Below are 20386 nucleotides of genomic sequence, written 5' to 3' on the forward strand. Positions count from 1 at the left end.
TACACATTTCTCAGTTCTTGGGGTATCCCTGCCTTTTTTGTTGTCTTTTAAAAAAACATTTTATATCCCACTCTTCCTCCAAGGAGCCCAGAGCAGTGTACTACATACTTAAGTTTCTCCTCACAACAACCCTGTGAAGTAGGTTAGGCTGAGAGTTAAGTGGCTGGCCCAAGAGTCGCCAAGCAAGTATCATGGCTGAATGGGGATTTGAACTCGGGACTCCCCGGTCCTAGTCCAGCACTCTAACCACTACACCATGCTGGCTTTGCAACCTTCACTCGGCCGGCTCCCCCAGATCGGGGGCTCACCCAGGGAAACTGCTCCCGATGAGGATCCGCCCCAGAGGATACTCCTTCCCTTTGACTGTCACCGGAGGGCTGATGTCTAAGTTCCCAAAAGAATCCAGGCTGGAGATGCGGCCATTCTTGGGCTCTCGGGTCACATACCCAAAATCAGGGCCCTTAGAAGGGAACAAGAGAGCAGAAAGTTGCATACGAGCAACAATTGGTAATCGATCATGCAACCAAGACTATACCAAGAGCTGAGCTTACCAAAATCATCTTAAAGGGGAACTCCTTGAGGCCTCTGTTTCGGGGGGAGTCAAAGACAACAGGGAAAGACTTGTGCGGGGCCTCCACATAACCAAACTCCATCTCGTCCTGTTGGTGGGGGGAATGTGCATTAGAGTGCAACAATTAAAATATACCCCATATATGTGTGTTTTCAAAAGGGGCTGGTGGCTTGCCCCACTTTTCCTCAAGCAGTAGGAACTTCTGAGGGTGGCTTGTTTATAGGGTTGGTTTCCCTTTGATGAAAGAGAGGAGAGGTGGTCTGGTGGCAGCAAGCATGACTTGTCCCCTTAGCTAAGCAGGGTCTGCCCTGGTTGCATATGAATGGGAGACCAGAAATGTGAGCACTGGAAGATCTTCCCCTCAGGGGATGGAGCCGCTCTGGGAAGAGCAGAAGGTTCCAAGTTCCATCCCTGGTGGCAACTCCAAGAGAGGGCTGAGAGAGATTCCTGCCTGCAACCTTGGAGAAGCCACTGCCAGTCTGTGAAGACAATACTGAGCTAGAAAGACCAATGGTCTGACTCAGTATGTGGCAGCTTCCTATGTGCTATGAAAGGGTGAGCACAAGGACAATGTCTTTGCACAAAAGCCACACACAGACACACCATACCATCCTGTATAAGAAACAACTACAACCCCTCAAAGTCATAAGCAGGCTTTGGGATCCTTCAGAACTCCTCCTCTTCAAAATCATGAGCAAGCTTTTGTGTTCTCCAGATCCCTTCTTCAGGCTGAAGTTTTGAAGAGCTCAAAAGCTCACTCATGACTTGGTGGCATTGTTTTCCAATTATAAGGCTGCTGCCTTATATAGGTGTTCAGGGAATCAAACCAGCAACCTCTGGCTTGCTAATAAAGTCATTTCCCCGCTGCGCCATTAGACATAAATTCCCACCATGCTTACGTGTGTTGTTTTGTTGTGAGTGTGTGGGGTGTGTGTGCACATTTTAAAAAGGGGTAATTACAACCATTCACCAGGTAGTAACTAACTCATATGCTGTGCACCTAACCGTGGTGAACAGATTGCCTTTTCCTGCTGAATAGTTACGTGGAATATTCTAAAGCAACAACTAGAGATAAGCTTCTGCCCCACAGTGTTTCTTCCGTGCCCCACGACCCCAAGGGGGATACCTGGATCCAGCGGTCACCCCGGTTTTCTACTTCTGGGCAAATTGTCAGTTTACAATTGGCTTCCTTTGCAAGTATTTTTATGGCTTCCAAAAACTTCTGGTTGGTGTTTTGGCCTCTCACAATGCTGGAAAGAAAACGAAGAAGCAGACAAGGTTGTATAGATATGAGGGACACCTCGGCTCAGTTTGGAAGGCATTGGGTCTTGACTGCAAATCTGAACCAGTTCCAAATGAAGCTGTGTCCACACAGTCATGGTGATCCTGGTTAAAGAGATGACCAGGATCACTGAGCCCTGAGGAGGAAGCTGGGACCTCATTTCTGTATTCATTTGTTCTATTTGTTCCCTGCTTTTTTTTTCTTTTTCCCAAAACAAGGCTGCTAAAGCAGTTTATAATTAAAACTCATGCAAAGGGACAATTAGGGTTAGAGTATGCGTTGGAGGCAGCCTCTTCTGGTCCCTGCCAGTTGTTGACCTCCAAGCAAGGAGGCAGGAGAAGAGATCTGGGTTATGCCACCCCACATAAACTGCGCCTTGGCTAATAGGTAGAGTCTTTAATCCAGTTTAGAGCTGCCGTCCTTGGAAGCGATATCCAGCACCAGCAGAACGCAAACTGTCTGGACACTAGCTTTAGCACCCCAAAACAGCTCCTGCACCCACCCACCCAAAAAACTAAGCCCTTGGTTTTTTGTGTTTTTACCTGCAGACAAACATTTCTACAGGCTTCAGTGTGTTGGGGGTCATCAGCCAGGGAGCCACCCGGAAAACCACAGTGTCCGTGAAAACTGGGGTGGCTGGTAAATCCTGTGAGAAGCAAGCAGAGGGGAGGGAAGTAAGTTAGTAGATCTTTATTTTTGTGCCTGCACTCTCAGACTGAGAAATGTGAGAAGGGAGACGCCTATGGAGAAGTCGGGCGGGTTTTCCCCCCTCAAACTGGGGTCCTTGTTAGCTGAGTAAAACAGCACCTTTTAAAGTGGAGATTCTCTTATATCTAGCGGGGGGGAGCAATTGGCCCAAGCCAACCCTAGCCTTCTGGTGGCTGCTGCTAGTATCTACCTTATTAGATCGTGAGCCTGTTGGGGACATGGAACCCTTCATTTATTTATTTTTTCTGTGCAAACTGCTTTGGAGACTTTTGTTGAAAAGCGGTATGTAAATTTAAGTAGCAGCAGTCCCCAGATGTTGTTGGACTACAGTTCCCATCATGCATGACCACAATGGACAGAGGCAGGGGATGATGAGAGTTGTAGTCCAACAACATCTGGGGACCCAAGTTTGAGGATCCCCCCAGGACTAGAGTATTGAGCACGCAGAGCTGCCTCTTGAGTCCATCTGGCCCTGTATTGTGTACTCTGATTGGCAGACCAAGGTCTTTCCAATTGCAAAAGCCAAGGGCGGAACCTGGAGCCTTCACCAAGCTATGGTCTTGCATCGCCTATAATTAGCCATCTCTGCCAGAGCTCACTGAACACGGCCACAAAGAATCTCATAGGAACAGAGGAAGCTGCTTTATACTGAGTCATACCTTGGCCCATCTAGCTCAGTCCTGTCTGCTCTGACTGGCAGCGGCTTCTCCAGGGTTTTGGGCAGAGGTCTTTCCCAGCCCTACCTGGAGATGCTGCCCAGGGCTGAACCTGGAACCTTCTGCATTCCGATCTAGGGCCCTATCCCTTGAAGGGAATACCTTACAGTGGAAAGCTCTCACAAGTAGCCACCCATCCAAATGCAAGCCAAGGCGAACCCATTCCCGCTCACTACCGCGAGACCGGCTCTCCTCCCACTTCCCCCCACATCCTCCCTGGGGTCGTACCTGACTGGGTTGCTCCAGAAGGGTGGCGTTCAAGGAAACCAGCCCTGCGAAGTCAGCGTCTGGGAATGCCAGCCCCTCCACAAAGAAGGAATGCCGCGCTTTCCCATCACTGCGTTTCACTGCGTAGGAGAGCTTGTCTGAGCCCAGCACGTGCTCATAGCTGGAGAGGGATGTGTTGCCTGCAGCAAAATGGAGTGCATGCCACAGTGTTGGCAGTGTCTCTTGGCAGATGTGGGGGGGAGCATAGAACCTACAAATGCCCCACCTTAGAACATCTCCTGGATGGTTCACTAAATCTGCACCATTCCTTGCAGAGGTGGAAGGTAGCCTAAGAACTCTCTTAGGCACTTCAAATGGAGAAGGATATATGCAGCAGAAGTCAGTGCTGGTTAAAGACGGGAATGGTGCTGCATCCTTGAGAGGCAATAAAACCCACAAGTGTTTTGTCTATACGTTCACGCATATGTGTCCATTCCCTCCAAGGCCAGAGGGCAGGGGAGATATCCTAGCTCAGATGACTCACCGTTGACGTGGAAAACCCTGACTTTGCCTGCATCAAACATGGAGATATGAAGGAGCAGCTTGTGGCTGTCGAAGACCCCGGCAGGTCCCTGGGTGCTCAGGATCATCAGGGACATGTCTTGCAGGTCTTGGAAAGAGAAGAGACAAAGGCTGGCTTCTGAAACCATGTCCCATAAAAGGGTGGCCTCCCCAGCCCCAAAGCTCTGTATTTCCAGCTCCCCCCCCACTGTTTTCTCTAACTGGGATTCCCAGATGTTGTTGACTACAACTCCCAGCATCCCCAGCTGCAGTGGCCTTTGGCTGGGGATTCTGGGAGTTGTAGTCAACAACACCTGGGAATCCCTGTTAGAGGGAACACTGCTCCCCACCCAGGAATGGCATGAGGCAACTTTTTGTTCCTGCCTACAAACCATGCCCCCAGTGACTGAGTGTATGCCCCAGTGAGTACCTTCGTAGGAGCGGACAGATGGATACGCATTGTCCAAGTTCCCAGAGCTCGGGCCGTCCCTGTCACAGTTCACCAGCAAAATGGCTCCTTCTCCATGTGGGCCCCACGTCCATTTTGTCTGTTGGGGAAAGTGAGGAAGAAGAGAGCCCACGAGTTGGCGTTTCTCTCCTCCACAGGAAGCTGCCGGATACCGAGTCAGGCCCTGGGCCCATCTAGCTCAGTATGGCCGACACTGACTGGTAGCAGCTCTCCAAAATTTCAGGCAGGAATCTCTCCCAGCCCCACCTGAAGATGCTTCCAGAGATTGGACCTAGGAACTTCTGCATGCCAGTATGCAGATGATCTTCCACTGAGCTACGGCTGCAGCCCCTCAGGGGGATATCTTACAGTGTTCACATCCAACTATCCAGATGCAAGCCAAGGAGGCAGAACCTGCTTAGCAAAAGGGGCAATTCATGCTCAACACCACAAAGCCAGCTCTCCCCTCCTGATGACATCTTGTCTTCTGGCAACATCCGCTGTGCAAAGAGCCAGGCACAGCCTCACTGCTGCTTCCATGGATATCTCAAATTGCCTCAGCCCCCGAGAATCTCCCAGTAGGAATAATCTACAAAAAACCCAAAACATTCTTACCTTGTTGTTTGCAGTGCTTTCTACCACTCCAGTTCGGCTGGTATCAGCATCCAGAGAAATAGCTAAGACATTGACAAAATCAAACTGTTAGTATCTCTGGGACGCTTTCCAGATTAGCTGCTGGAGCAGGACTAGAATGGCAAGGGATAAGGAACCAAGAACCCAAAGCTGTGTGAGACTTCTTGGGTTGCTACTTACCCATACAAGTGAGATACAACCAAGCATTTGCTATGAGGGTCTCCCCCGTTGGGCCATAATAGGAAACTCTAACCTGCAGGAAGAGAGAGTGCCTGGTCACTCCCCACCACACCTCAAATCTGGTATATCTAAGGTATCACTGAAACATGTGAAACTTAAATCATGTAAGGCTTATTTTATTTATCTTTATCTTTATTTGTTCCTGTCTGGAAGGGGATTGGAAAACCAACAGTGGCCAAAATGTAGAGAGGCTATCCCAGGGTTGCACAACTTTGACGCCACCCACTCCGCTTGCTGGTTTTGGACTACAACTCCCATCATCCACAGCAGGCCAGTGATCAAGGATGATGGGAGTTTTAGTCCAACAGCTGGAGGGGGCAAGTTGTGGAGCCCTGGGCTAGACCAATAGCGATCAGCACCTGGGGGCTATCCTGCTTCCTAACGGCCAACCTGGGGGCAGACGTTAGGGAAAAGGGGCTGAAGAAGAGGATCGTCTAGGAGGCCACTTCAGAGGATGAGATTTAGAGTCTTGACCAGTGTTCCCTCTAAGAGGGATCCCCAGATGCTGTTGACTAAAACTCCCAGCATTCCCAGCTGCAATAGCTTTTGCTTGGGGATTATGGGAGTTGTAGTCAACAACATCTGGGAATCCCTGTTAGAGGGAACACCGGCCTTGACCCATCACCTTTCTCAGGGCAACCTTCTGACAAAGGTGGCTGTTGACGAAGGGATTCGGGTTACCAGCACTCTCTTCAATAAGATACCTTTTTATCCTACCCTAGGCCAGGGTAGAGAATATAAGATGCCCGGCCTTGTGATTGACCTGTGGGCCAACCAGCCCACAGGTGAGTTTCTACTAGGAATCAGGATGAAACTGTGTAAGCCAGGAAGTAGCTTTGCTGGGCCAGGCGCCTGTCCGTGGGTCTCCGGTTGCCTGGTTCTGCTCTTGCCCAAACATACACAGTTCCTCCAGCCTTGTGTTATGCTGTTTGTCTTCAGAATGCATTATCATCCTCCCATGCTGAGCTCCCAAATCACTCTGGACATAAAACACTTCCACAAAGGCAGTCTCCCCCATCCGTGCCTCCCTTTTATCTCACAGACAGAAGAACAATTTACTCTGCAGAAGCTGCTGTTATTTTGGCAGAGAGAAACTGCACAGAAGATAAGGAGTCTGGTAGTTGCAACACATAATACTGTGGAGCCCCTACTGGGTATTCCTCCCTTTCTTTTGGGAAAGACCACACGGCCCTTCAAGGCGTCCCATGATTGCCCACTCACCTTGTTGTCATTGACGACACTGCTGGGGTCATTCGAGGCCACTATGACCTCCACCTCAGAGTTGAGCGGCCATCTAACTGCCCCAATTGGTTTTGTGACCAGTTTTGGGTTGTAGATTACGTAGACTCGGAGACCAGAGGTTCCGCGGACGTCAAAGGATGTAGCCCCTCTTGGGATGAATCTAGGGCCAAATGACACAGTCAGAGGAAGTATTCAGTTTTATCATACCTTCCTGCAGAACTAGAGGAAGAATAGTTTTGGATCTGGCAACAGACGCTTCAGTGAATTAGCCAGCCTATCATATTCCCCAACTTTTATTACTGGTTATGAGACCCTCAGTTTCATTCTGATTTTACTCTGAAATTAAATCATTTTTCTGAACCACCTAGAGCCTGTGGAGTTAGGTGGTATATAATTTCTTTTTAAAAAGCTGATTATTAAAAGTCTTGCTCTTTTAACCAAGTCATACCATTGGTCCATCCAGTTCAGTATTGTCTCCAAGGTTGCAGGCAGGAGTCTCTCTCAGTCCTCTTTGGAGATGCTGCCCAGGAGGCAACTTGGAATCTTAGGCATGCAAGCAGGCAGGTGCTCTTCCCAGAGAGGACCCATCCCATAAGGGGAATACCTTACAGTGCTCACACATGTAGTGGCCCATCCAAATGCAAACCAGGGCAGACACTACTTAGCAAAGGGGACCATTCATGCTTGCTCCCATGACACTAGCAATGAATGTACCACTGAGAGACCTCAAAGGCCAAGTTGAAGACAGTTCATCCTGGAGAGAATCTCCCTATGTGGTCGCTCAGAGTCGACATCGACTTGACGGCACTTAATCAATCAATCAATCAGCCTTGTTTTTAACTCATGCACAACTGGCAACCGGGAGTATGCACCGCTCCCCAATTAGGGAAGGCGGCTTCCCCTGCTTTAATGCCGATTGTGGGAACTGCCCTTGGGTTTTTATTGTGTATGCCAAAAAAGGCTGATTAAGGTCACCCTGCTGCTGCTTAAGTGCAGTGCAAACATATAATGGGGCTGCCTAGATCACGATGCTGCTTCTGCTATGTTCAGTATTTCACTCCAGATGATTTGGCAAATGAAAGATGGGATATGTAGCTCCCACGCGTCTGTCGAAGGTGATATATTTCCATCAAATTGGTCTGGCAGGAAGGGAAGGGAAGGGAAAGGGGGGAAGATGTGGGTTAGGATTATTGTCTCCTTTTTGCCTTCTCTCCGACCCCATGATCCTTCTGCCTTGCTCTGTCAGTGCCTTGCAGCAGCTTGTAAAGAGAGATATTAATCTGTCAGCATGCAGAATTTAAAAGGGGAGAGAAAGAGAGGTGATAAATCCAGCCATAAACCCATGTAATAGCTTCTTCTCTTGTGGTTGGGTTCTGCTGGATTTATGATCTGTAGTAGTACACCCATTAACCACAGTTCCTGGAGCTGGTCATGTTTGGATGAGTGGCGAAAAGAGGGGGGGAAACTCACTCACTTATAGGCCCAAATAAGAATACGGATTGTAATGCTGTGCTCTGTGCACACGGAACAGGCATCTTTAAACGTCTAATTCCCACCCGAGGGTTCGACTAGGTGACTGCACAGTACTAAAATGGTAAAACCTGTAGAATAAAGAGCCCACTAGATGTAAATGTAAATTACTGAATCATATTAAGATTACCCCACACCCATTTTAAACCCACCTCTCAAAGGCCGAACTAAAGACGACCAAAACATAGGTCAGTGTTTCCGAAATCATTGCTTTGCCATAATGCAACAACCAGAATGACCGCTACTGGTACCAAAGGCTACCAAACTGGGTTGTGATTTGAGCTGTTGCAGAGAAGAGATGGCTTCTCTAAGATGAATGGAGCATACTCTTCATGGGATCCATCTGTAGCTCATTGGTCGAGTGTCTGCTTTGTGTGCAGAAGGTCCCAAGTTTAGTCCCTGACAGCATCTCCAGTTAGGGCTGGGAAAGACCCTTGCCTGAAACCTCGGAGAGCTGCTGGCAGTCAGTGTTGACAATACTCAGCTAGATGGGACAGGGGTCTGTCTCTGTAGAAGGCAGTTTGGTAGGTCCAGTGGTGAGGAATCTATTTTGAAAGGTATAGTTTCCCCAGCAAACTGAGGAAACAGTGCACAAGAAAGAAACGAAGGATGCATTCACAAGTCACGTGGAACCACGTGGCCCACCCCCACTCTCCTGTCCACATTCAGACGACAAGGAGAGTGTCCTTTCTGTAGCCCGCGAGGCTGGAGAGAGGAGGAGGATCTGGCTGTGCGGGCTTCCTTCTGGCTTGAAGGACAGCCAGCACGGCCAATCATGGAGGGAGAGAGGGAACAGCTTCCTCCCTCAACTCCAGTCCGGCCGAATGCAGCCTCCAGTGCTGCATTCGGATGCAACAGAGGATCCATGAGCCCTCGGTTTTGAACAGCAAAACTCACTACAAACTGAGGGATCAAATTGGAGTCTCCGGAGCAAAGCCTTGGGTTGCAGAAGGGACAGGATCAGAGTTGCAAGAGTTCAGACGTAATGGTAAGGAAACCTCAGGCCTCTGCCACTCTGGTTCCCCATTATGTGCGGATGCGACCAACCTCTTGAGGCCAAATGCATTTCAAGTCAACAACTCTTCCTCAAGCAGAACTATACAAGCAAACCATGACTTGCATAATAGATGGATTTAAAAAAAAAAAAACACCCAGATTTCAAATACATCCTTTAATGTGTCAGATTACTGAAGAGTGGCTAGCTGCAATAAAAACAAAGATTCTTATAGCATCTTAAAGACGAACCGGTTTATTGAGGTGTCAGCTTTCACGGACTAGAGCCCACTTGTCAGCTGTGTGGCTAAAAGGCCATGGAGTGCAAAAGGTACAGAATTGTCACTGGCCCATTACACTGCCACACTCTGGCCGTGGTCCACTTTCTCTCCTTTCAGTCTCGCTCTCTCTCTTCTGACTGAGAAAACCCCTTAGTGCACCTGACAAAGTGGTCTTTGGCCCACAAATGCTTCTGCCACAATCTCTTCATCTTTAAAGTGCCACAGGACCTCTGAATGTGTCCATAAGGGTCTATAACCTTGAAGGTGCAAACCATAAATTCAACGCCATGCTCTTCATAATCTAAAATACTTTATCCCCTATCACTGCTCTTCTGCCAAATTCTCACCATCATCAGTCAATGCAATATGGATTCATTTAGATATAAAACAAATATGAACTGTATCTGAGCCTCTCCTTTAGCAGAAACTGTTCTGCCCTGCTGAATCCACCTGTAAGGGGAGTGTCACACCTCTAGGTTAAAATGACATTATTGCATATAGTTGTCATATAAAGAAAGAAAGGCAGGTCGGGTGCTACCACCTAAGGAAGGAGGAAAACTGTTTTTTGTTTGCATTAGAGGAAATCCCTACATATATTGTTCACTGACTCAGAAAGATGACCCTGATAATGTGAATGGAGTTGATAAATACTGTAAAATATTGCGGAAGGCCGGCAGGTTTACAGATAATTTTACCAGCCAAAAAAGTTATTTATTCCAATGCAGACAATGTATAATTTTGCCCCACTTCGTCCTTAGGAAGCCCCCGAATGTAATATTATATAAGAATATGGGCCTCTTCCCTCTTCTGTCGGTCTACTGTGTGCTGCATATGGTGGGTGGATACAGGGGTTCTGAGGAATGAGACCATGAGCTCTGCAGACTGCAGTGGAATCCTTTGTTGGGAGAGTAAGAAATACAGTGGGACCATGTCCCAACTTCTTAAACAGAAGACACCTTCATAGTGACCTTGACACTTCCATCGAGGGTAGAAAGGTTAAATTTTCAAGGGTGTCATTAGGGCGTGACCCATGGGGCATGGGCCTTCAAAGGATGGCTCCGAGCCCCAAATCTCATAATCTCTTCCAGAAGGGAAGTGTAGAGGGAGTGAGGGAGTGGAGTAGTTAGTAGTGGAGGGAGAGAGCTCCTAGCCTCACCTGGGTGCTTTCCAGATTAGCCGCTCAACAGCAACAAAATGTTTCAGTCCAGGCAAATCGCATTTGAAAAGTAAATAGCAGGGAGAGCAGTCTTGCAAAAACTAACCCACCCACCCCAAAAAACCCCAGCAACTTTTTAATACTGGATATACGACGTCATAGCCTATATCGCAGCAATCAAATTCGAAACAAGGCACTGGAAATATTAATGCCACCCTGCTGTCGGCGTAGGGGCTGCAGTGTCACCATGCAGGAAGTGTGGAAGCACACTTCAGAGATTCGTCATGACCCCGTTGCAGGGTCTAATCTGGAAAGCGTCCAAGCTCTCTGCTGGATCCATTTTTATAGGTGCTGGGTAATAATATGAGAGACTTTAAAAACACCATATGTAGTTATTCTTGTGGGGGGGGTGATTGAGTTTAATTATCAGGGGGGGGGGCTGTGGGCTCGGACCCTGGATCTTTAAAGTATCTAGTAACTCCCTGACTCCCAAATATATACAAGATTCTGGGGATAAAAGGTAGATGAAGGACAAAAAATGCCCTTCAGATGGAAACCACTTCTTTGCAGAAAAGAAAAAGCAGGAAGATTGGAATGCAATTGTAAAACTGGTTCTCTGCATGGCCTTCAATCAGTTTTAGAAAACCAACCCAAACACATTTTAAACTGTATTCTTGCCTTTCACACAAGCACGCCAGCCCCAGGAAGTTTTTCACACCCAGCTTTTAGTTTGCATCTCCTCCGGAATGGGCAGGGTGCATTCACATATCAGCCAAATATATCCCGAAGTCCCTGTGAGCTCTCGAGAAGTACTTCACACACAATTCAGGTTTTTCACTGCATGTAGAGTGTAGCCCAATTCATATCTGGGGTTTTAAAAAAATCAACTTTTTGCATCATTTTGGGGGGCAACTTTGAACTCGCAGTAAACCTGCAGTAAATCCTGCTGTCTGGGAAAACTCCAGCGGGGTCAGAAACACTCCTAATGGCATGAGGAATGGATCTAGGTTTTGGAGCTGCTTTCACGATGTCACTATGGCAGAAGGACATCTTCTTTCCCTTGCATAGTCCAGTTCTCGATACATTACTCATTCCAAGATTGCAGGCTGCTGTCACAGTGGACCAAAATAGCACCTTGTTCCCAGGGGTGTGTGCCGTTTGCATCAAGTCTTTGCATGTCCAATATTCAACTATAAATTCCCCTGTCCCCTCTTTGGGTTTTAAAGATAAAAGCTCAATTTGTTCTCCTTCAGAAATTCACACCTCCCTTTGCTTAGCGCTCACATTTTAAATGTGAGCATTGCTTGGTACTTAAAAGATCTGCCCCCCCCTTGATAATTAAACTCGGTCTGTTTTTCAAAGTCTCTGTTATTATCAGACAACACCTCTGCAAGTGGCAGGGAGCTAGGGAGTGCCAACTTGGGCTCTCTCCCATGTGGTTTGCATGTGCTCCCGCAGCAGAGAGGTCGCGGAAGAGCAGGGAGGGGGCTCCGAGCCATTCACTGGGGGCCTGTGCCCCAAGGGCTACCCCTTAATGGCACCCCTGATCCCAGGACTGCACAGCATGTCGCCCCTGTTTCTTAACCACCCCAGGGCACCGATTCTCTGAAAAGGCCATCACTCACCCATTTACGTCTATAGAGATTTCCGTCCCCAGCACGGTGACCGCGTAGGTCGGCTGCTCGGTAGACACCCGGATGACTCTCTGCTTGGCTGTCATTGCTGCAGAGAACCTGGACAAAATTAACACCTGTGTGAAGTGCCTGGATTGTCCTGTTTTATGGCTGAACCAGCATTACTTGCTCAAAAGACATGTGTTGTTGTCGTCCTCCTCCTCCTCCTTGTTCTCCCTCTGTCTCCCTCGGGTATAACTGGAGACACGGTCTACTTGTGTTCAAGTACAGCCTGCATCTTATATAGTTGGGGTGGGAAGGAGGAGGTGACCACGCTCCCCAAAAACTCAGCCCCGGGTTTGAACACTTGGGTGTGCAAAGGTGTCAGATCCTCAGGGGAGGACTCGGAAAGGGCTGGTCTCCTTCTAGGGGAGAAATACTATAATTTAGCTATTCATGTGTTCTGGGCAAATTACTCAGGATGCGATCAGATATGATGTTTAGCTAAGAAAGAGGACAAGTGCCGGATGGCTGCACACAACCCGGAGAAAGAAATCCCAGCAGTTTGGCTTCTTTTCCTTTGCTCCCCTGCTAACCAGGCAAAGAGGCACCTTTTAAAAGTAGCGATTCTCTTTATTGAGCAGGAAGAGAGCACCTGGCCCTATCCGTCCCCAGCACAGCATCCCTCCCGTGGCTGTTGCTGAGGTCTATCTTAGGTTTCTTTTTTAGATGGTGAGCCCTTTGGGGACAGGGAGCCATCTTGATTTATTTATATTGATGTAAACCACTTTGGGAACTTTTGTTGAAAAGGGGTATATAAATATTTGTTGTAGTTGTCGTTTTCTGCTTCCTTCTTTGCGAACACTCTGAGAGGTGTTTGGGTCAGCTGCCACGGCAGCACCAGTACTGTCATCTCAGATTGCAAGAGTTTCACTTGTTTGCAAAATGTGTGTGTTACCCTTTTGGCTTCAGGGAGTTCTCAAAGCAACATAGAGCCATTAAGAGGTAAAAAAAACTGAAATGCATTTTTTGGAGGAAGGTTACATTAAATTGCATGTGCCAGTTAAAAAGTTACTATCACCATATCTGAAACAGAGGTTCCAGGCCTACTCAGGGACCTCTCTGAATTGCATACAGCTACTTACACAGGAAGGAAGCTGCCTTATGCCGAGTCAGACCCTTGGTCCATCTAGCTCAGTACTGGCTACTCTGACTGGTAGCAGCTTCTCCAAGATTTTCAAGCAGAAGTCTTTCAGGAGATACTACGGACTGAAGCTGGGACCTTCTGCATGCAAAGCAGATGCTCTTCCTCTGAGCGATGGTCCCATACTTTTGCTGACGCTAAGCAGGTCTTGGTCTGGTCACTGTCCAGAAGGGTGCTTGTCCGGATGGGGGACTCCATATGTCATCCTGAGTTCTGTGATGGAAATAAAATGGGTTATAAAATAATAAAACTGTAACAGGAGCTTTTATCGGCCAGAATCTGCAAAAAAGGGGTCTAGCCACACCACCCTCATTTTAAGGTTAACCATGTTAGCCATTAAACTCCTAGTCGTCTTTAAAAGCTTGTAACTTTCCCTTTGGATAACCTGCTCCGCCTTTTAGGACCTGGTCCCCAGAGGGACACTTAGTGGACTCACTCCAGCCAATGTAAAGCTTTGACTCAGAGCAGCCTCTCCCCTTTTGGATGACCTCAGGATGAGCCGCTGACAGGAGGCACGGTTTCGAGGTCAAATGGAGGATTTTGCCATCTGATGGAGCAAGAGTCACAGCTCTGTCATCGCCAGACAAACAGGTGTTATGATTGGGGCAAACTTTAAAAAAAAAAAATCATAGGAGCCCTGCTGGATTAGTCTAAAAGGTCCATTATCCTGGTGAAGCCCAGAAGCCCACAGGCTGTAGAGGCAACAAGCCTCTGCTGCTGTTGCCTCTCCCAACAACTGGAATTCGGAGATAGACTGCTGCTGGACATGGAGGTTCTACGTGGCCATCAGGATCAATAGCCAGCGATAGACCTAGTGTTCCCCATGAGGTTCTCTAATCCCTACTTCAAACTGTCTGAGTCAGAGTGTCCATGATTAACACACACACGCCCACTCTTTTGGCACTGAATTCGTGGAGGAGTTTCTGGCATCTGCATCTACTGCCCATCAGTTTGATGAGATGACCCTCATTTCTAGTATTAGAGGAGGTGGGGGAACGGCTCTCTTTCTGCTTTTTTCCAGAGACCATGCATCATTTTACAAACCTCTATCACAAGGCGACTCATTCGGCCCTCCTGCAGATGTTAGCCTACAACTCCTGTCATCCCTGACTACTGGCCGCTGTGCTTGGTTGACTTTTCTCCTAAAAAAAAAAATGCTGTGAAGGAGCCTTTATAGGTAGCAGCATTCAAGGAGAGTGGATGGAAGAGGGTCAGCGGGGTGGCAAAGTGTCCCAGGGTCTGAGAAGGCTTTGCAGGACATGCCTGTGGAACATCAGAAGCTTCCCGAAACCCTGGAGAACCGCTGCCAGTCAGTGTAGGCAAAACTGAGCTAGATGGACCAGTGGTCTGACTCAGTAGACAGCAGCTTCCTAGGGAATGGGGTTGTGGCTCAGTGTCAGAGCATCTGCTTTGCATGCAAAAGGTCTCAGGTTTGCTCCTTGGCAGGCAGCATCTCCAGATAGGACTGGGAGAGGCTCCTGCCTGGAACCCTGGAGAAGCCGCTGCCAGTCAGAGCACACAATGCTGAGTCAGATGTATCAATAGTCTGACTCAGTATAAGGCAGCTTCCTGAGTCTCTGTGCTTTAGGTGGGAGGATTTGAGGGGTGCAAACGGAGGGCCATACATGGAGAAAAGCAGATAGACAGCCACCAGGGTGACCCCTTTCAGCAGAGACTCTCCAATCCCCCAACCTCTGGGTGGCCACCTTTGTGGGGACCCCACCCCCCACTGGGGGAAATTGCCCTTCATGCCCTCACTTTAATCAGGCCCACAGCCCCATGGCTGCATGGAAAGTTTAATCATCTCCTTAAGCTGCTAATTATTTACATTAATTATTATGCCACGTGCTTAATTGCAGCTGGTGGCTTTCAAAGCCTCTCCAGCTAATTACAGGCAATGAAGGGAGGCAGCAGACCAGCCACCGCGCCCCCGTCCTTGTTGGTGGGAGGATTTATTTAATTAGCCAAATCGCTTTAGCCATAGGGGGGGTGTCCAGCTCATGCGCCAGAGCAGAGCCAAGGCAAAGCACCAGGTGGCAGAAAAGACAGGGAAATGGCAGGCAGAGAGAGGACGAGGAAACCGGATGTGCAAGGCCACCAGAGAGGGCGAGAGCAAGCCGTCCCTAGCATAGACGGTGCAATCTTTTTTTTTTTAAAGAGAGTGCATTTCCTTGACGTGGAAAGATGAAGATATAAAGAAAGTATAGGAATAATCCTATTCAGTCTAATGGATTAACCAGTTATACTAATTTTCAAAGATTTGCATTTGGAGAAAACAATAGTTTTGCAAGGGTTTTGCATAGCATGTGCCCCCCGCACAACACACCTAGGCATTTTCCATCTCTGCACACATATACTTTGTAGCCGGTATTGCATGACATTTAGAAGCCTACACAGAGTGTGGGGAGATCCTCAGAACTAAACTATTTGATACACTATTGCCCAAAAAAAGAGTGTTTAATCATTGGCGAAGACTCTGTGGAGAGTTTGTGGGAAGCATCTCTGGTGAAAAAGTGGGCCTGGGCTTCAAAGGTGCCTGGACTATTTACTTTTCTCGTTCTTACCAGCCACTTTTTTGCACCATCTGGCATCATATAATTTGTGCATGGCTTCCGTGTTTGAAATGCACAAACGTTATTTTAGAACGACACCTTTTGTTTGTTTGAAACTGCATGTTTGGTGTCTAGTTGTATATTTTTAAAAGCCCAGAGCAAACAGGGAACTGTTTTGCCTACTCATTGGGCAGAGGGGACAATTTTTAAAGCAGTGGCGCTCTGATATTAAACCGGGGGGAATTGGTCATGTGGAAAAATATTGGAAGAAATAAAATGTCCAGGATCAATTCCTGTCAGAAAGAACTGGTAACTCTCTGGTGTTTCCTAGCTAGGGAACCTGGAGATCTGAATGGACACTGTAGAAAAAGATTGGAGGGGGGAAATTATCCAGGATAAATTCCTGCCAGAAAGAACTGGTAACCCTGGTGTGTGATTTTTAGCTAGGGAGCCTGGAGATCTGAATGAATCATGTGGAAAAATCTTGGAGGGGAAACAGTCTCCAGAATCAGTCAATTTCTGCCAGAAAGTGAAGAACTGGTAACTCTCTGGTGTGTTTTTCCTAACTAGAGAGCCTGGAGATCTGAATGGACACTGTGGGAAAAGAGTGGAGGAAACAGAGTCTCCACCAGTCCAGGATAAATTCCTGTCAGAATTGGCAAGCCTGGTGCTCCCCCTCCCAGCTAGGGAAGGACGACTATTAGTGGCCCTCGTTACCTTTCTGGGAGCCTCAAGTCCTTTTAAGTCTCTTTTTGCCTCACACTTGACAGTCAGGGCCTGAAAGGCAGATTTAAACAGGGGGAACTGGGCTCAGTCAGTCTGTCCTCTGACAGGGAGGAAAAAGGCGGGAAGGGACATTATCGGGGCGACACCCCACCCCCCCCCCCACATATTTTCCCCTTTTCTTTTTCCCGCTCTCCGCGAGCGAACTTTGGTCGCTGCCCCTGATTGGCTGGCGGCTGGCCGCGCGCTCCCAGACTTGGCCGCACGAGCCGGCCTTCTCGCCCTTGATTGGCCGGCTGCTGGCCCCGCCCAGCCAGCTGGAGAGCCTCGGCTGCTCGCGCATTTTTTTGAGTTGTGAGGAGACTGAAGGGGAAGGAGCCTCGGCGGGGAATGAGGGGAGCCTCGCCTCAGGAGAGGGGCAGGGACAGGGAAGCTGAGGCGGGTCGCCAGCCCAAGGCTGCTCCCTGCTGGCAGCGCCTTATTTTTCCCTCACGACACTCTCTGCTTTCAGCTCTGCGAGGACGCGAAAAAGGAGCCCCGCCGTGAGGCTGGAAGCGGGTCCGTGAGGGCTCCGAAACCTCCTCCCCACACAGCCCTGAGAGGAGAAGGAGCCTCGGCTGGAAGAGAGAGGCTGCCTCAGACGAGCAACAGAATAGAGGGGCGCCTGAATGGCAGCTTGGTAGCCCTTCAATATCCCCACAGCCCTGTGAGGCTCCTCTGGCTGGAAGGCGGCGGCTCCCTCAAACGGGCTTAATTTTCTAGAGGCTGTTTTGTGGCATTTGGAGATGGCCACACAGACCTGTGAGGCTCCCTCAAAAGAGCTGAAGTCTTTAATAGCAGTTCTGTGGCTAGCCTTGGGTGTTTCCAGGGTTGGTTGGTTTTTATTATGGATGGCTTCCCCCCCATTATTTCTGTATGCTGCTTGCAGTATTGTTTAAATACAAACTTGCAATAGTTTTAAAAACAAAAATAGGCTTTGAATAGGATAACAACAAAAATAGGCTTTAAATAGGATAAAAACAAATAAGGATAGAATAAAAGTTAAAAGAATAGGCTAAAATCTAAAAACAGTGAGCTAGTGCAGTGTAGTAAAGGAAATATAGGTGATTAACAAGGAAATGTAACAGAAAATAGTGTGAAGCAATTTCAAAGCAGATTAAATATTTTAGAACAATTTGTGTATTAAAATAATATTGAAAGTAGCATATGGAAATGATGGGGAAAGCTCATCAATAGTAAAAGCCTGGAACCCTAGAAAGCATAGGACTTATTCCTCATAACAGTCCCTAAGATGGCTTGGCTGTAGTCCCCCACAGCTAGGTTGGATGCCCTGACACCTATTGCTCAAGAGCAGCCCGCAAAGGAGCTAGAGCATAGCTTTCTTATGTGGACTTTGTTTTTGTTTTGAATAACCCTTGATTTAGCCAGAGAATAGCTTTCTCATACTAGACTTTACCTCTTTGCTCTGCATGGCCCCTCATTTAGTAGGAGTGTGCCTTTCTTCTTCTGGATTTTACATTTTCTGTTCCAGCTCATTTAAATGGAGGATGTCCATCTCCAATCCTTATTGCGTGACTTCATGCCCTGAGAAGTGGTGAGGTGGCATATCTGAATTGCCTAATCTTCAGCTTGATCTGTCCTGCCTGTGGAAGAAATGATTGATGGGGGAAATGTGGCATCTCTGACCTGCCCATAGGAACATGGGAAGCTGTCATATACTGAGTAAGTCCATAGGTCCATCTAGCTCAGTATTGTCTACACAGACTGGCAACAGCGTCTCCAAAGTTGCAGGCAGAAATCTCTCTCAGCCTGCTTTGGGAGATGCTGCCAGGGAGGGAACTGGGAACCTAGATGCTCTTCCCAGAGTGGCTGCATCCCCAGGGGGAATATCTAGTGCTTAAACATCAACTCTCGCATTCATATGCAACCAGGGCAGACCCTGCATAGCTAAGGGGACAAGTCAAGGTTGCTACCACAAGACCAGCTCTCTCCAGACCATCAGCTTGGTCTGCTGAAGAAGCAGACCTCTTCAAGCAGTGTTGTGTGCTGGCTGAAGGCACACGGCGAGTGGACTCAGATCAGGAAAGGAGATATGGCCTTAAGGCTTGAGCTTTTGAGATCTCATTTTCCTTGGGTTGGGCTCTGGGATGAACAGAGCTGCTCCTCAAGAAGCCCTTATAAGAGGTGAAAGAGTAAAGATCTTGAATCTTACAATGCTTTTTTCTTTGTCTAGAAGGCGAAGGGAAGAAAAGACAGAAGAAATTAGTGCAGAAGGAGGAAGAAAACCATGCAGAAAGGAGCAACAGGAGACATGCAAAGAGAAGAAGTTGGCAACTTGGAGGAGCTGACATGTGCAAGAAGCTTCAGCGAAGAAACGGGCAGGTTGTGCTTGCACAAGTGGGATGGCTTCACTGCTGGCTTTCTCTCTGCCATGGATCACTCTGAGTAGGGCTGACTTACCTGCAGCATGGCTTTCTCGTGCTGGACTTCATGTCTTTGCACTGAGGAGCCCCTAAAACTGTGGGATCCTGCCCTTCTTAGTGGCCATACACTGAGGGGTTCTTGACTGCATAACTTCACCCTTCGTCCTGTGAGTGAGGTGGCATCTCTGACCTGCTCCTACCATCAGCTTCGCCCATGGAGGAGGCAAGAGACTGTGGACGTGTGGCATCGCTGACCTCTTCAAGCAGCGTAGTGTGTTTGCAGGCTCTTCTGGCTGAAGGCACCAGGTGAGTGGACTCTGATCAGGCAAGGAGACATGGCCTTAAGCTTTAAGGTTTCATTCTCCTTGGTCTGGGCTCTGGGATGAACAGAGCTGCTCCTCAAGAAGCCCTTATAAGAGGTGAAAGAGTAAAGATCTTGAATCTTACAATGCTTTTTTCTTTGTCTAGAAGGCGAAGGGAAGAAAAGACAGAAGAAATTAGTGCAGAAGGAGGAAGAAAACTGTGCAGAAAGGAGCAACAGGAGACATGCAAAGAGAAGAAGTTGGCAACTTGGAGGAGCTGACATGTGCAAGAAGCTTCAGCGAAGAAACGGGCAGGTTGTGCTTGCACAAGTGGGATGGCTTCACTGCTGGCTTTCTCTCTGCCATGGATCACTCTGAGTAGGGCTGACTTACCTGCAGCATGGCTTTCTCGTGCTGGACTTCATGTCTTTGCACTGAGGAGCCCCTAAAACTGTGGGATCCTGCCCTTCTTAGTGGCCATACACTGAGGGGTTCTTGACTGCATAACTTCACCCTTCGTCCTGTGAGTGAGGTGGCATCTCTGACCTGCTCCTACCATCAGCTTCGCCCATGGAGGAGGCAAGAGACTGTGGACATGTGGCATCGCTGACCTCTTCAAGCAGCGTAGTGTGTTTGCAGGCTCTTCTGGCTGAAGGCACCAGGTGAGTGGACTCTGATCAGGCAAGGAGACATGGCCTTAAGCTTTAAGGTTTCATTCTCCTTGGTCTGGGCTCTGGGATGAACAGAGCTGCTCCTCAAGAAGCCATTCTAAAGAAGTGAAAGAGTAAAGATCTTGAATCTTACAATGCTTTTTTCTTTGTCTAGAAGGCGAAGGGAAGAAAAGACAGAAGAAATTAGTGCAGAAGGAGAAAGAAAACTGTGCAGAAAGGAGCAACAGAAGACATGCAAAGAGAAGAAGTTGGCAACTTGGAGGAGCTGACATGTTCAAGAAGCTTCAGCGAAGAAACGGGCAGGTTGTAGATGCACAAGTTGGATGGCTT

General features: G+C 48.2%; 2 protein-coding genes across 7 annotated transcripts in view; one reads left to right on the forward strand and one right to left on the reverse strand.

Moving 5' to 3' along the window:
- Nucleotides 1-16812, reverse strand: part of LOC128338321 (protein-arginine deiminase type-1-like) — a 54293-nt gene extending 37481 nt beyond the window's left edge. For 3 of the 5 annotated variants that reach the window (XM_053280558.1, XM_053280557.1, XM_053280550.1), the window contains exons 1-14: nucleotides 16655-16812; nucleotides 14430-14527; nucleotides 13327-13598; nucleotides 12194-12301; nucleotides 6588-6768; nucleotides 5307-5379; nucleotides 5109-5170; nucleotides 4476-4593; nucleotides 4029-4154; nucleotides 3506-3684; nucleotides 2396-2499; nucleotides 1698-1821; nucleotides 552-659; nucleotides 309-460 (exon numbers count right to left, since the gene is read on the reverse strand). In XM_053280558.1, the coding sequence (XP_053136533.1) occupies nucleotides 309-460; nucleotides 552-659; nucleotides 1698-1821; nucleotides 2396-2499; nucleotides 3506-3684; nucleotides 4029-4154; nucleotides 4476-4593; nucleotides 5109-5170; nucleotides 5307-5379; nucleotides 6588-6768; nucleotides 12194-12288 (1322 nt within the window). In that variant the 5' untranslated portion in view covers nucleotides 12289-12301; nucleotides 13327-13598; nucleotides 14430-14527; nucleotides 16655-16812. Of the gene's footprint in view, nucleotides 1-308; nucleotides 461-551; nucleotides 660-1697; nucleotides 1822-2395; nucleotides 2500-3505; nucleotides 3685-4028; nucleotides 4155-4475; nucleotides 4594-5108; nucleotides 5171-5306; nucleotides 5380-6587; nucleotides 6769-12193; nucleotides 12302-13326; nucleotides 13599-14429; nucleotides 14528-15711; nucleotides 15914-16654 lie in introns of those variants that run through there. The other 2 variants (XM_053280551.1, XM_053280552.1) reach the window with 2 other exon arrangements.
- Nucleotides 16813-17008: 196 nt separating this feature from the next.
- The window catches only part of LOC128338483 (protein-arginine deiminase type-2-like), a 61941-nt gene continuing 58563 nt past the window's right edge, over nucleotides 17009-20386 (forward strand). The window contains exons 1-4 of one of the 2 annotated variants that reach the window (XM_053280987.1): nucleotides 17009-18382; nucleotides 18894-19389; nucleotides 19552-20047; nucleotides 20211-20359. The gene's annotated coding sequence lies outside the window, so the exon portion shown is untranslated. The remainder of the gene's footprint in view (nucleotides 18383-18893; nucleotides 19390-19551; nucleotides 20048-20210; nucleotides 20360-20386) is intronic. The other variant, XM_053280988.1, reaches the window with a different exon arrangement.

This window comes from Hemicordylus capensis, chromosome 16 (assembly GCF_027244095.1).
Source record: "Hemicordylus capensis ecotype Gifberg chromosome 16, rHemCap1.1.pri, whole genome shotgun sequence".
NCBI lineage: Eukaryota > Metazoa > Chordata > Lepidosauria > Squamata > Cordylidae > Hemicordylus > Hemicordylus capensis.